The 15,551-nt window shown below is 37.2% G+C and overlaps 1 protein-coding gene across 1 annotated transcript; it reads right to left on the reverse strand.

The window, feature by feature from the left end:
* Positions 1-4,645: 4,645 nt before the first annotated feature.
* Positions 4,646-5,218, reverse strand: LOC123231384 (60S ribosomal protein L12-like). Its single transcript, XM_044657640.1, has one exon. It carries the CDS (start codon positions 5,169-5,171, stop codon positions 4,674-4,676), a length of 498 nt encoding a protein of 165 aa, XP_044513575.1. The 5' UTR covers positions 5,172-5,218; the 3' UTR covers positions 4,646-4,673.
* Positions 5,219-15,551: the final 10,333 nt, after the last annotated feature.

Genomic DNA, 15,551 nt, shown 5'->3' on the forward strand with positions numbered 1-15,551 from the left:
TAGTCTCTTATTTGAACAACTGTGCTCTATGACAGAATATTCCCATCACTAAAGATAAATAGGGTTCAATTTTCAAGCTCTAGAAAATAAAAAAACATGTAAATGTAGCATTCATATTATACCATTTATTTCACTCTTTTTATTAAGCTGAATGTAGTAAACATGAGCATATCCAAAGAAAAGGGACCACAGCCTATTTGATACTTCCTAAAATGGTTTCCTCCAACTGAGACATAATGATTTCTCTACTAAATAAAATATGTAACTGATTTCCACTTGAAAAAAATGGCATAAAAGACATCATGAAGGAAGAACTGTGTGAGAGGCGATAGCCTGAGTGCTGCATTGGTAGCTAGGGAAGATTAAAAGAGTCAGAGGAAGACGTCCTCTACAGAAAGAGTGGCAGCTGAGTCTTTAATAGAGAATTCACAAAAGATATAAAACAGAAACCCACAGCATGAAAGAAGATAGAGCAGCAGCGATACACATGGACTGAGGAAGTCTCTACAACAATGAAATTCAAGATCTATTAAGGAAAGGACAGTTGTTCACATGTGTTCCACCTCTAAATCTGTGATCCTGTCATTCTATGAATGCCCTGCTCGTAAGCTAAAGGACCAAACTAACTCCAAGATCTGAGGGATCTATTTTTGGAGTTGGTAGAGGTTTGAAATGCAGGCAAGATTATAGAATCACAGAATTTGAGAGTTGGAAGGGAACTCAACAGTTATCTATCCAGTTTATATATGAAAGGTATCTTCAGTGTAATATTGTTGTTGTTCAGTTGTTTTTCAATCATGTCTAATTCTTTATGACCCTATTTGGAGTTTTCTTGGCAAAGATACTGGAGTGGTTTGCCATTTCCTTCTCTATATGAGAAAACTGAAGCAAATAGGGTTAAGTGACTTGCCCAAGGTCATATAGCTACTAAATATCTGAGGCCAGTTTTGAACTCAGGAAGATAAATCTTCCTAACTTAAGTGGTAGCACTCTATTCACCATACTACCTAGCTGCCCCCACAGGAACATACCTGACAAATAATCATCCCTGCTTGAATACCTCTGAAGAAGGGGAAATATTTCTAAGAGTGGCTCATTCCAGTTTTAAACCAGTTCTAATTCTTAAGGAGATTTTGTTGTTGTTGTTAATGTTTCCCACCCTCCTCCTCAGACATCCAGCCTATGAAACTTCTCCCCATTTTCCTTTGTTCTTCTGTCTGGGATCAAACAGAAAGGTCTAATCCTTCCTCCACATGACAGTTCTGAAAATACTGGTAGACAACTATCTTGTTACCACTGAGAGTCTTCTCTTCCCCAAGCTAAACACCATCTACTTCTGTTAAGCAGAGCCTCATTTGAAAAGGACTGAAGACCTTCTGTCATCCTGGTGACCTTCCTCAGAAGTCCACCTTAATTTTTTTTAATGGTGTCTTTTTTAAATGATGATAACAAAAACTGAATGCAATACTAAGAAGAAGTCTTAGTAGGGCAGAGCACAACAGGACTATGAACTCCCTATTCCTGAAAGTTATGTCCCTCTCAATGGAGCCCAAGATCACATTATCAATTTTGGTTGCCACATTATACTGCTGATTCAGACTGAGTTTACAATGCACTAAAATCGCCAGATGTTTTTCAGAGCAACTACTGACTAGTCATTCTTCCCTTATCTTGAACTTGTGAAGCTGATTTTTTTGTGCTAATAAAAGATTTATCTCAATTGAATTTCTTCTTATTAGATTCAGTCCCAGGCTTAACTTGTCAAGATTTTTCTGGATCTTACCTATCATCCAGTCAGTCAAAAGAATTTATAAAGTTTATAATATATGCTAGGCAATGTGCTAAACACTAGGAATAAAAAGAAAGATAAAATCAAGTCCCTGCTCTTAAGGATCTCACAGTCCACATGTCTGAAGAGCATGCTAGCTATATATTTATCTCAATCAGTGTTGTCAAACTCAAATGGAAATAGATTCTACCAACTGCCTATTGACTTAGAAAGCCACAAATAAACACTATGTAATTTTTAAATTTATTTTATTACACATTTCCCAATTACATCTTCATCTGGTTGCTGCCCAGTGAGATTGATAACTTTTGTCATTGATAAAAATGTTAAAAAAAAAAAAAAGCTTAGGATGAAGCATAGATCTCTGAGGTCTTCCACTGTAGACCTTCCACTGGATTAAGCCATTAACAAGGCCATCAAACTAGTTCTAAAATCATATATTTGTATTATTATCTAGTTCTCATCTCTCTTCACAAGAAAAGAATGAGGCACTTTATCAGAAGCTTTATTAAAAATCTAAGTAAACTGTATGCAAACCTTATCCAGGTTAGTTATGTAAGGATGAGACTTGTGCAAGGGGTATGGGACAAAAGGAGCCAAAGAAGGAGTGGCTCACAGTTGGTGACAGTTGGTGACAGTTAAGACCAGGGGGATTCTGGGTAATTCTCCGGAGGAGGAATAAGGAAGGAAGGACTTCCAGCGGAGGACTGAGAAAGGAAGGAGAACATCTCAGCTCAATTCCAGTCCTGAGGGCTTCCTGAGGATCTTTATTTTGGACATTGAAACCCTGATTCCCTGAGCAAAGCCATTCCATCGCATCTCTCCCATCAATACTTCAACCATTGAGTGAGATAAATTTTGGGACTCCATTTTGGGAGCGATCTCTTAGGCTCCTTCTCCCTTTACCCAACCTTGCTGAGAGACCCTTCCAGGACTAACTTACAATTATAGAAAAGGATAGAAACAAAAACAGAAGAAGGGACAAGGGGAAGAAGCTTAGGAGTGGGAAGCCCAAAGGTTCCCACCCGAGTGATGAACCCCATAGGAATAGAGAAGAGGGCACTCCAAATCCTTCTGCCCTTCACCCCTTTCTCCAATCCCTAAACTGTGAATAATAAAAGCCATTCATTAGTCAGATAGCATTCCAGAGTGCCTGAGAGACAACAAGGGAGGAGGGATGCACAGCTTGGTCTGGCTGCTTCCATCTTGGAGCCAGACTACCCGCTGTGAAGTTGACTGACCTCAGGGGAGGCTTGCGTGAACCCCGCCCTCATTCAGAAATGGATTGGGGTACCACATACCTCCTCTTATAGGGAAGCCTCATCCCCAACTCCTGTGGGGCAGCACAACCATCCAGGTCACTCAGTTTCAGGGTGACACCCCCTCAAAGTCTCTCAGTGTATAATTGGTGGGAGGGGAGAGCTAGAAGAGAGTCTCGCCTTTAAAGACTCTCTCCCCACCTCGATCATAACATTGGTTACTTGGTTCTCATTATTATTACAGTTTTGGCAGAGGCTCTCTTTATTCTTATAGTTATCCTATCAAAAAAAAAAGGAAATTAGATTAGTCAGATTCAAGAGAGAATATTCCATCCTTCATCTTAGTTATTATAATGACAGAAGGCACCGAATATAGTCGCCAGCAAAATGTAAAGTAAAAGTTAAGGAATTTTCCTACAATTCCCCAACAAAATAACCATACAGGATGAAGTATTAATATTTAACTAACTTTTGTGTATGCCCTGGGAAAATCTTTTTGTAATTGAGTGAAGAATACCATGTTATTCTCTGATATCCATTGAGTCAGTATGTAAAAATAGTAAGCAGTTAAGAGTTCTAATTTTTGAAAAAGACTATTCCAGAGGGCAATAAGGAGTGTTGTCTCCTTCTTCCTCCTTACCATTAGCCATGTCATGTCATCAGATTTCCTCCAGCCAGAAACAGAGACACTGAGAACAAATATAAGATCAGAAAGATACTCATTTGGAGGATTGTGACATCCATGTCAAAGAAGAGTGCCATCTTTGAACTAAAGAAAGCAGAGGCTGGGATCCAAGTTGAGAGGTCCACCCAGCAAAGCTTCACAAGGGCCTAACTAGAGGGAAAGGACTTCCAGTCCAAGTAATGACAAGTTACCCTTTCCCCCATATATACCCTAAATTTATGCCTTATTGCCATTGTGCTTCTAATTTAATTTAAATGTAATTTAATTTTATATATATTTACATATATATACATATATATGGGGGTTTTGGGGGGGGGGGTTTGTAGGAGAATAGGTTCATTTCTCCCACTCCAGGGTTTAAGGTGTAATGATTTTTATCAACTGTTGTTACTATGCCATCTTGGTAAATGCCCTTGCTAAAAGCTAACTTTTTCTGTTGCACAGTTGTTCAGTTATGTCCAACTCTTCATAACCTTATGGACTGTAGCGTGTCAATGCTATCCATGGAATTTTCTGGGAAAATATATTGGAATAGTTTGTCATTTCCTTCTCTAGTGGATTACGGCACAGATTAAGTGATTTGCCCAGGGTCACACAACTATATTAAATGTCTGAGGCTGGATTTGAACTTGAGTCTTCATGTCTTCAGGCCACTGAACCACCTAATTGCCTCTAACTCACTCTACTGGCTGATTTTTAATGGGAAGAATATCGGTCCTAAGCTACAATAGATGGCATAATACCAGTAGTGACTGATCTGCTCAGGAACTACTTATGAATATAAGTGAAATTTGGGGTAGTACCCAGGATGAGTTTTTACAATCTGAGGAATCATCTAGAATTTGAACCTGGGACCTTTCTCACATAATTTGTTTTTTTTTTTGTTTTTTTTTTCTGTTGTCAAATGTTAATTTATTGCAATAGTCTCCCTTTGTGGCTTCTAACTAGCTGGGCATTCCACAGCCCCACTATTGATGTCATCAATGACATCATGAGGATGTCTGCCATCAATATTGCAGCCCACAGATTGAGCTGTTCCAAGTATCTCTTTAATGGTTCCAGAGAGGTCTCTTGCCAGGGATCGGTGCCTCATCTGTCGAGCAATGTTGATGATTTCATCAAGACTGATGTTTCCATTGTGTTTAATATTTTTCTGCTTCTTTCTGTCCCGAGGTGGTTCTTTTAGGGCTTTGATGATCAGGGCTGAGGCAGAAGGCACTACCTCAATCTGGGCCTGTCTATTCTGAATGGCAAGTTTCACTGTGATCCTTAGCCCTTTCCAGTCACCAGTTGCCTTGGCAATGTCATCACCAACCTTTTTTGGAGACAAACCCAAGGGACCAATTTTGGGGGCCAGAGCAGATGTGGCACCAACTTCACCACCAGTGCACCTCAAAAACACGACTTTAATTTCATTAGGGTCAAACTTGGGCGGCATGGCTGCGACGAAGGTGGAGGCTCGGCCTGGACGCTGCGGGGTGGCTTCTCGGTCTCACATAATTTGTTTTTGATGAAGTTAAGTTGGCCCTTTGTAGTCACTATTATCCTTTCTGGATATTTATTAACCATCTCTTTGGCGATTTGCTCTAAAATCTTCTCAGCAATCAAAGTCAAGCTTATATATTGTGTACTTTGTTCTCTCCCCTTTACTAGAAATCAGAATAACATTATCTCTTCTCAAATCTTATGTCTATCCTGTTTTATGTGGTATTTCAAATATCTTTGACTATAGATTAGTAATTACATCTGCCAATTCTTTCAGCTAAGTGTGAGCCTCTGATTGCAGCAATTAGAACATGCACTCTTTGAATTTCAGGAGTTTAAAAACAAGGACCCCACTTGATTTACTTCTCCTTACTCATTTCTATTCTTTCATTTGCTGGCATATGACTCTCTAAATGAATATGTCATAATTATGGGTCCAGACTATGGAATAAAAAAAAGGAAATTCATGTACAAGATCCATTAGCCCAAAGGAAATTTTGTTAACGAATATTCTTTACAACTGACTAGAGATGGGAAAGGGATATCACAGGACTCCAAAGCTGCATCCAGATTGGACAGTGGTGTGACAATTTCCCAGTATGGGAGGTATCATATAGTAGCTACAAAGATAATACTTTAATTAATTAATAATTAGCTTTCCTCCTTTGTAAAGGAAAAGTCCATTTCCAAAATGTGTTAGAGATACTCCCTCCTATATAGGAATTTCAAAATGGTAACTTATGGGAAAAAATTGTTTTCTACTTCTCTTGCTTCCAGAATTATTCTTTGTGGTCTTAGAATACAGTAATTTGTTAAGGGTGATGAGAATATAGGAGTGAAATGCTCCTGATTTACTCAAGGGTTGCTAATAAGGATGGATGTAGCATCTGTTATGTCAAGTTCTTTGAGGCCATTTGGGCCCAGATGGGCAGCTATGAAGTTATTATTTTGCAAAGAACAAAAGATTTTCTTTTCTAATTTTACAGATTAAGAAAAAGCAAAAGATAAGTAATATTTGTGGATTACATGCAAATCATCTGGCATGACCAGGAAAATTTTCTCAAGTGAGAAACAAAACTCCTTGAATGCTTACATTTCTCACTTACCACCCCTCTCACTTTGGAATTCTTCTACATGTAAATGCTAACAATACACCACAGAAGAAGAAGAAACAAACTTCTGGTATACAAAGATTGTAAGAAGAAATCAAAGATCTTAATATTATAGATATGTATAAAATGTATACATATACAATAATATTCACTGATGTTTCCCAGAGAAAAAAGGGTAGCAATTTATAGTTTTAAAATTCTAAGAAGTAGAACTTACTTAATAAGAAAGGAGTATTGAACTATAGAGACCAGACATTATGGGAAGCATTGAAAAGTTAGTTTTGTTGGTGCTGCTGACTATGGTTCAACTAGGCCAGATAATTTGCAAGGGTAATAAGGTGTTGTCTTACTATCTCCTTATTTTATGTTGGGTATCCATTCCCTATTATTCATTTTTTCCTGTAATTTTCAGTGCAGATATTCTCTTTGAGCAGTAATTCTTCCCCTTTACTGTCAGTTTTTGTCATCTTCCCATCCATCTCTTATCTTTTCTTTGGATGCTCCTTTCTCACCTCCTTGTGGAAATAAAGCATTTGTTGTCCTTAGGACATGCGCTCCTGAGCTCCAGGTAGGTAATTAGCCTTGGAAACAAGTTATAAGAGTGAAGGAAGTCAAGTACTCTTAAGTATTAAGATACTAAGCAAGGACTTAGTGACAGAGACCTTAGGACAGAGAGAATAGGGGTGTGCTGGATTCAACATCAACCACCTCATGTGAACTGATTATTAAATTTTCAGTTTAAGCATTTACACATCATAAATTGATAAACTCTACAAATCAGGGCTTGATTTATTTTGTTGTTAGTATTTATGATTTCTAGATTTAAAAAAGTGGTAGATAAAAAGTTAATAATGCAGGCTAAACTTAAAAAGTATGTCATGAATACGTAATTTTTGGACACCACCAATTTAATATTTTCTAGCACACCACTGGGTAGGCACCAAAATAAGTTATAGCATCCAGGTCAGAGATGATTTAGTTGCAAAATTGCCTGAAATATTTTACATGGTAGTCTTCTAATTGGTGGAGAGAATGCTGATGCAATGCTGCATGCCTACATGAGGGGCTGAGTTGTCATGAGAGCTGTGGAGAGGAGAGGGATATTCTGAAGGAAACACACATGGTTGGGACCTACTCCAAGAAGGAGTAAGGCTTTCTTGCAGACTTTATCATTATGGCTATGTTTATAATTATTAAAGAATAATTACTTTGGTACTCTCCAAGATTGAAAATTAATTTGAATTCTCAAGAAAAAATTATAATAGAATCTGAATTCCAAAAGCTCCAATCTACTTAAGGAGGTCATGTAGTCAGGTTATTATGCAACTCTTAGGTATGTATTCAACTCAGCAATTATCAAGCACCTCATCTGTTTAAGACATCATTAAGGCATTATCCCACCGATAATTATTTGTATATGTGTCCTCCACCAAGGCCCTAATTGTCTATGGTTGATTCTGAATTCTTGCTAGTGAAAAACAAGCTCCAATTTAGAAGGTCCTATTGAGCTGAAAAAAATGTGTCATGTATTTCTCCCAAAACAGACTTTAATCTTTTGAGGACCAACACAGCTAAGTTTGGGAGGACACATCACCAGATGAGCTAAAGGACAAATTATTGTTTGGGTACAACTCATGAAGATCATCTATTAAGGGAAAGAAGTATTGTAATCTACTTAACTTAACAAACATTGATTACGCTACCTACTATATACACTTGGTGCTGGAACAATAAATCAAATTTATTTAATTGTATTGAAATGAAGTGAATCTGATTAAATTGATGTAAGTGGAAGGAGGAGCCACACAGGCAACAGGAGCTTCAGGAGTATTGAAGGGAATCTATCATATAGACCTTATTAAATTAACTCATTATTAGCTCACTGAGAGCAGAGATATTGTCCAATTTCTCTTTGAATTCCCAGGATCTATAACAATGCTCTATACATAGGAAACACTTTAATGTTTTGTTTTGTTTAAAAAAAAAACCTTACCTTCTATGTTGGAGTCAATACTGTATATTGGCTCCAAAGCAGAAGAGTGGTAAGGGCTAGGCAATGGGGGTCAAGTGACTTGCCCAGGGTCACACAGCTGGGAAGTGTCTGAGGCCAGATTTGAACCTAGGACCTCCCACCTCTAGGACCTCTAAGCCTGGCTCTCAATCCACTTAGCCACCCAGCTGTCCCTACTTTAATGTTTTGAGTTGAACTGAATTATAGTTGCATTAACTCCATAGCTAAAACTTTATGGAGGAATCTGCCTGCTTAGTAAACTCACTGATAAATTCAGAAAAAAAAATGCATTGCTTCTTTAAAAAAAAACAAAAAACAGTCTTACCTTCTACCTTAGAATCAAGACTATGTATTGATTCCAAGAGAGAAGAGTGGTAAGAGCTAGGCAATAGGGATTAAGTGACTTGCCCAAGGTCACACAGGTAGGAACTGTCTGAGGCCAGATTTGAACCTAGGACCTCCCATTTCTAGGCCTGGCTCTCAATCCACTGAGCTACCCAGTTGCCCCCCCATTGGTTCCTTTACTAGAAAATATGTGATCTACCATTCCAAGCATACAAATCTAGAAAGAAAAAAAGCTTAGTGGTAAGAGATGTCAAGTAGGGTTGAGTTGGATTTTGTCAGCTCATATTGACCTTTGATTGGTCAGTCAATGAGCATGGCACATATAAATAATAAAATTTCATTTAAGGATCTGATAGTTTTCTTGATAAATCAAGCTGGGGAGAAAAGGATCAGTCAATTATCAATTTTAAAAGTAATACGCTCTGTATTTATTTGTTTCTTTTTGCAAATACTCCAGTATATTTCTCACTAATGTGATTTGCCAAGGTTTCTCAACAGTTCAGCCATATCTTTCATTGTTGTTAGTTTTCCAGTCCCTGGGTAATGTAGAAAAATGGGTCTTGATATGTATCTGACATTCTTCTAATGGTTCTGTAGGTGTGTATAAAAATGTCAGTGGAAATTGTATTTCCTCTGCTTTGCTAGATACTGTATGTTTAAATGGGTTTCACTAGATACTTTTCTTGGGCACTTTTGAAGAGGCCTAGGCTTGGCTAAGCTGAACTTTATAAGCCCTGCGATTACTAGTACATTTGGTGATCACTTAGGCAACCTCATCTCCCACTTAGCTTTGATCCATCTACCACTTGAGGATTTTTGAGCCAGCTTGGCAGGCTCAGCCTAATAGAGCCTGTCAGGCCCAAGTGAGGCTTAGCAGCCCTTTCTTATTATTATAACTGCCTCCTATTTATTTTCAACAAGTCTTGAGGGCAGCTGAATCAGCAGCAGAGACATCTAAAACTCTCAGCCACAAAAAGTAAGGTGGTTTGGACAACTGTTTAGAAGGAGATTATAGGGGTTCCTTTGCTGGCTCTGGGTAAAAGACTCATCATAATTTCCCAGACCAGGCAGATCCAGGTCCCAGACCTAAGTCACTGTCTGAGAGTGAGAAGGAACACTAGTGTCTGTATCCTGAGGGGAGGAAGGTATCTTGGTCATACTACCAAGGCAAAAATGAGTGCTTGTAAGGTTGTTCACAGACTGGGAGAGTATTAACCACATTTCTCTTTAAATCAAAGCACTTTGGAAGAACTGAAAGCTTATAGAAGAGGTAGCTCAAAAGGTAGCTGCATAAAGTACCTGAAGCTTGGTACCATGCTTCTTTCACCATAGGAACAGAGGCTAACTTTAATAATTTTTTTAAGTTAAAAAAAGATTAAAAAGTGAGCAACTCCAGCAAGAACAACAAAAAACTCAACATAAAAAGTTATTTTAGTGACAGGGAAGACCAAAACACAAACTCAGAAGAAGACAACAAAATCAATACTGCTACATCCAAAGCCTCCAAAAAAAATATGAATTGTTCTGAAGCCCAAAGACAAAAAAAATAAAATAAGGAAATCATAAAAAAGAGTCATTACCTTGGTAAAGGAGACACAAAAAATGGAAGAAAACAATACCCAAAAAATAGGATAGGTCAGTTGGTAAAAGAAGCACAAAAACTCACTGAAAAGGAGAACTTTCTTAGAATTGGCCATGTGGAAAAGGAGGTACAAAAATTCACTAAGGAAAAAACTTTTTAAAAAGTAGAATTTGCCAAATGGAGAAAGAAGATACAAGAGCTTATTGAAGAAAATAATGTTTTAAAAATTAAAATTAGGCAACTGGAAGCTAATGATTCCATGAGCATCAAGAAACAATCAGTCAAAAGAATGAAAAAATAGAAGGAAATATGAAATAGCTCATTAGAAAAATAACTGACCTTGAAAATAAAACATCTAAAAATTATTGGACTACCTGAAAGTCATGATCAAAGAAAGAGCTTAGACATCATCTTTGAAGAATTATCTCCCCTAAAATTCTAAAATATGAGTGTAAAAGAAAAATAGAAATAATCTACCAATCATCACCTAAAAAAAGGTCCCTAAAGGATAACTCCCAGGAATATTATAGCGAAATTCCAGAACTCCTGGGTCAAGGAGAAAATTCTGTAAGCAGCCAAAAAGAAACAGTTACAGTCAAGATAACACAAGATTTAGCAGCTTCTGAGGGCCTGTAATATGATATGATAAGGCAAAGGAGCTAAGACTTCAGCAAGAATCATTTACCTGGTAAAAGTGAGCATAATCCTTCAGGGGGAAAAATAGGCATTCAATGAAATAAGGGAAAGTTCAGAGCTGAATGGAAAATTTGACTGTCAAATTAAAGACTCAAAGCAAAAAAAAAGTAAACAAGAAAGAGAAAAGACATTCAATAAGGTTAAACTATTTATCTACATGGGAAGATGATTCTTGTAACTCCTAAGAACTTTACCATTAGTAGGGCAGTTAGAAGTATACATAGATAAGGATGTGAGTTGACTATGATGGAATATTTAAAAAATAAAAATTAAGGTATGAGAAAGATGAATACATTAGGGGAAAGGAAAAGGGAGAAATAGAATGGGGTAAATTATCTCATATAAAAGAGGTATGAAAGAGTTTTCGCAGTGGAGGGGAAGAAGGGGGAAGTGCAGAGGGAAGCATTAGAATTTTACTTTCATCAGAATTCGCTCAAAGAGGGAGGAAAACAAAATCAATTGCGTATAGAAATCTATCTTGCCCTATAGAAAAATAAGAGGGGAAGGGGATAAAAGAAGGCAAGGAAGCTGATAGAATAAAGGGCAAATTGGGATATGTGGTGGTCAGAAGCTAAACACTTTTGAGGATGGACAGGATAAAAGGAGAGAGAAACGCATAAACAGGGAGGAAATAGAATGGAGAGTAATACATAGTAATCATAATGGTGAAATTTTTTTACAAGTCTCTAATAAAGGCCTCATTTCTGAAATACATAGAGAAATGAGTCAAATGTATGGGAATACAAATAATTCCCTTTTTAGTGATAGAAAAATCATAGGGTCAGAGACATGAAGAATAATTCACATGATATATGATAGGATTATTATTTGAAAAGATCTTAATCTGGAATGCTGATTTGAAAGTAATGTGGCAGATTGTATGGAGTCAGAGACAGGAGGAATAATGAATGTAATTGCTGTCCCAAGGCTCATTAGTATGGGACTCAGCTGAGTTGATTATTAGTACTCACCCCTCCCTTTGGAACTGATAAAATTTCAAGTTCTCTTGGAGTGTCCAGTCAGCTTCCAGATTTAAGAGAGAAGAATGGAGAGGACAACCCCACTTCAGGTTGGGAAGACATGAGAAGAGCTGGCAATATCCTTCACATGCCTATTCCTAGGTTGCTACATTAGAGACTTTGGGGAGTTTCCCTTTGGATAACATCCAGTTGGTTGAGCTGAGATATGGGAGAATTATTTGTTGTTGTCTGATATATATTCTCCTTTGTATACCTTCTCCAATTTCTGTTTTGCTATGACTTGGATAAATGAGTTTCTTTACTATCTACTATATGTGTCCATTGCAGAGCTGATATTAGATAGGGAAGGGGTCAAGCTTTCTCTATAGTACTTGGGGTCCCCTCTGTCCCCTGAAAACGACAAAGTGATTGGAAGTTAGATGGAACCAATCATATTCCCTAGATGAACAATATTTGAGGGAACAGATTAGATATGTTTCTAGCCTAGTGCCACTTCCCTCTGAGGAGAACAGGGTGGTGACTTCTGATTCCAAACTGCTGCTTCTCCTCTTGGTAAGAATGAGCATCTCTCTTGGAGAAGAGTGTGGGGAAAGAGGATAGAGATATCTATTCTGTCCCTCTTTAAGCCACAGAACAGCATCCTTGCTATACCTACACACCTGAAAGGTAGAGTTTTATTCTCTTTATACTAATATGATTGATGATAATGACTCAGAAAGACCAAACATTCTGGAATACTAACCTGAAGTCACAAGTAGAGATATGGCATTACTTCAGAACTATAGGTTTTATAGTTTAGATCAGTGGTTCCCAAACTTTTTTGGCCTACCACCCCCTTTCTAGAAAAAATATTACTTAGCCACCTAGATATTAATTTTTTTTAAATTTTTAATAGCAATTAATAGGAAAGATAAATGCACCTGTGGCCATCACCACTCCACTAGATCACTGAAGCACCCACCAGGGGGTGGTAGCTCCCACTTTGGGAATCACTGGTTTAGATACTCCTTTTACTAGATCACACTCAACATATTGTAACAATAAAAAGGTCAGTCAATGAATGTTTGATCGAAGGGAGAGAAAGAGAGAATTTATATGGCAAGTCCCTTCCAGCTCTCCCTTGGGGCCGAAAATACACTGGGAGACTTTAAGAGGGTGTGTAATACAGAGAGAGGGGGTCATGATAGTTTTTTCAAGCTTTGGCTGAGTTCTGAAATCAGTTAGGGGTTTAGAATCTTGAGGGAGAGAAGTCAGTTGGTTTGGGGAATCTCGTGGAGAGAATTTCAGACCAACTGAGCTGCTTCCTTGCCTATCTGAAGAATTGAAATTTAGCCTAGCTTTGAAATATTTACTTAAGAATTGTTAATTTAGATAAACCCTTTGTATTTTCATTCCCTTTATTATTTCCTACCTTCCTTCCCTTACCTTAAATGTCTGTGGAGTTAATAAGGAGAGTAAATTAGAGAGTAGTTCAAATCTGTGAGGGGGTTTAACTATAATTTTTCTGTCTTAGAATCAATAATGTGTATTAGTTCGAAGGCAGAGGAGTGGTAAGAGATAGGCAATGGGCATTAAGTGACTTGCTCAGGGTGACACAGCTAGAAAGTGTCTAAGGCAAGATTTAAACCCATCTCTAGAACTGACTCTCAATCCACTGAGCTACCTAACTGATCCAATCAATGTCCTTCTTAAAATGTGGTACCCATAAATGAACATAATACTCCAGATAAGAACTGACTATGGCAAAGCACAGAAGGACTATCACTTCCCTATTCCTGGAAGCTATGTTTCTCTTAACACAATCCAAGGTCTTTTTTGGTTGCCACATCAGAGTAATGACTAACATTGAATTTACAATATAATACATTCCCATCATCTTTTTTTCCCAGATAGCTTTCTACTCATACCACCACCACAACTTTTACTTGGGAAGTTGAATGTTTGTCAATATAATACTTTACATTTGCCCCACTGAATTACCTCTTATTAGATTCAGTCAAATACTCTAGCTAATTTGTGAAGCACCTAGAAAAGAAATTCTCATTTACCTTTGTTAGGTATCTGTCTCTTCACAGGACAGCTGTGTAACCTACATGTTTTAAGCTGTAGTCTAAAAATCCAAATGCCTTCTCAGACACCACATTCTTCAATAACTGTTTACTTCCTTCACTAATGGTTCTCTTCAAAAATAGTACATTCTTTGGCACATACTTGCTCTTTCAACTTAGTAGGACCTAAACTCTGCTGATGTAATTTTTGAGAATGAATGCTTTGGTTGTATATGAGAAGTCAACTGAGGAAGAATAAAAGATAAAATGTAACCAGGATAAATATTAGGTTCCATTTAATATTTTGCCCAAGAAGACTTGGTCTCTATCAGCAACCAACTGAGATATACCTACACATTTTAGTTGACCTCTGGGATATCCTTCAGCCTAGGTGGTTGTTTCTTTAATTCCCAAACAACCAAAATATATTCTTGCTTATTAAATAAAAGACAGAGGAGTTACAATGTTGGAGTTGAGAGATAGTTAATGAAGTTCCCCCATTTCACTTTGTAATTTAGTTTCTTTTATCCAAGAGCAAACTTTATGAGGAGATATTTGGGAATCTATAGGAAGGTACTTGGAAATATTTACAATAAACTTCCACAAGGCTGAGAGTCTTTTTTTCAGAAAATTGGAATACCTAGTTTCTTTGGAGTTGATTCAAAGAATTAAAAAAGATTCAAAAACAAACTAAAGCTTGTTTTATTATAAATGGATGCCTATCAGAATGGTGTTTTCAGTGAAAACAGGTCTTTCACTGCTCAAATTAATTTATTAATTGTTTCCTTGGGGTTATTTCCAAATAAACTTTTACTGTCCAGGCATATGTTTTCTATTTAAAATTTAATTAAATCACCAAGATTTCTAATCATACAAAGAAAGACACACAAAAATATGAAATGAGTTAAAAAATTTAAAAGGTCATTCTTTTTCCCCGAATAAAATTCATAATAATATTAAAACAGCTATGTTTTTCATCAAGGAAGTACTTAAGCAGCTAATTTTATATAAATATATTCCATGCTAGTTCAATAAATTTTTAAATGAGCCTAATCTTATTAAGCTACAATTCAGAAAGACCAGAGGGTAGATGGCTATTTACATGTGAAAGTAATGAATGAATGTACTGAATAAATGAGTCCAGTAATTTATTAGAGCTAACCAACAGAATTTAGGGACAAATTCTTTTTAGAGGGGAATTAAGTGAGAACTACTTGCAGAGAAACTAATCTGTTATATTTTTTGAATATGAAAAATAATCAGAGAGCCAGCAAAGTTTAATAGAAAATTGTTCAGCCTTAGAATCAAGACTACCCAGGATTCTAGTCCTGACTGACCCTGGCTATATGACCCTAGGCAAGTGGGAGTTAAATTGTTGATAAATAAATTTTTTTTAATTTTTTTCTTTATTTTAAACCCTTAACTTCCGTGTATTGACTTATAGGTGGAAGAGTGGTAAGGGTAGGCAATGGGGGTCAAGTGACTTGCCCAGGGTCACACAGCTGGGAAGTGTCTGAGGCCGGATTTGAACCTAGGACCTCCTGTCTCTAGGCCTGGCT

The sequence above is a fragment of the Gracilinanus agilis genome, chromosome 1 (assembly GCF_016433145.1).
Source record: "Gracilinanus agilis isolate LMUSP501 chromosome 1, AgileGrace, whole genome shotgun sequence".
NCBI lineage: Eukaryota > Metazoa > Chordata > Mammalia > Didelphimorphia > Didelphidae > Gracilinanus > Gracilinanus agilis.

What these genes read in the sequence shown, in the direction of transcription:
- LOC123231384 (XM_044657640.1), bottom strand. Translation starts at nt 5,171, where the DNA reads ATGCCGCCCAAGTTTGACCCTAATGAAATTAAAGTCGTGTTTTTGAGG.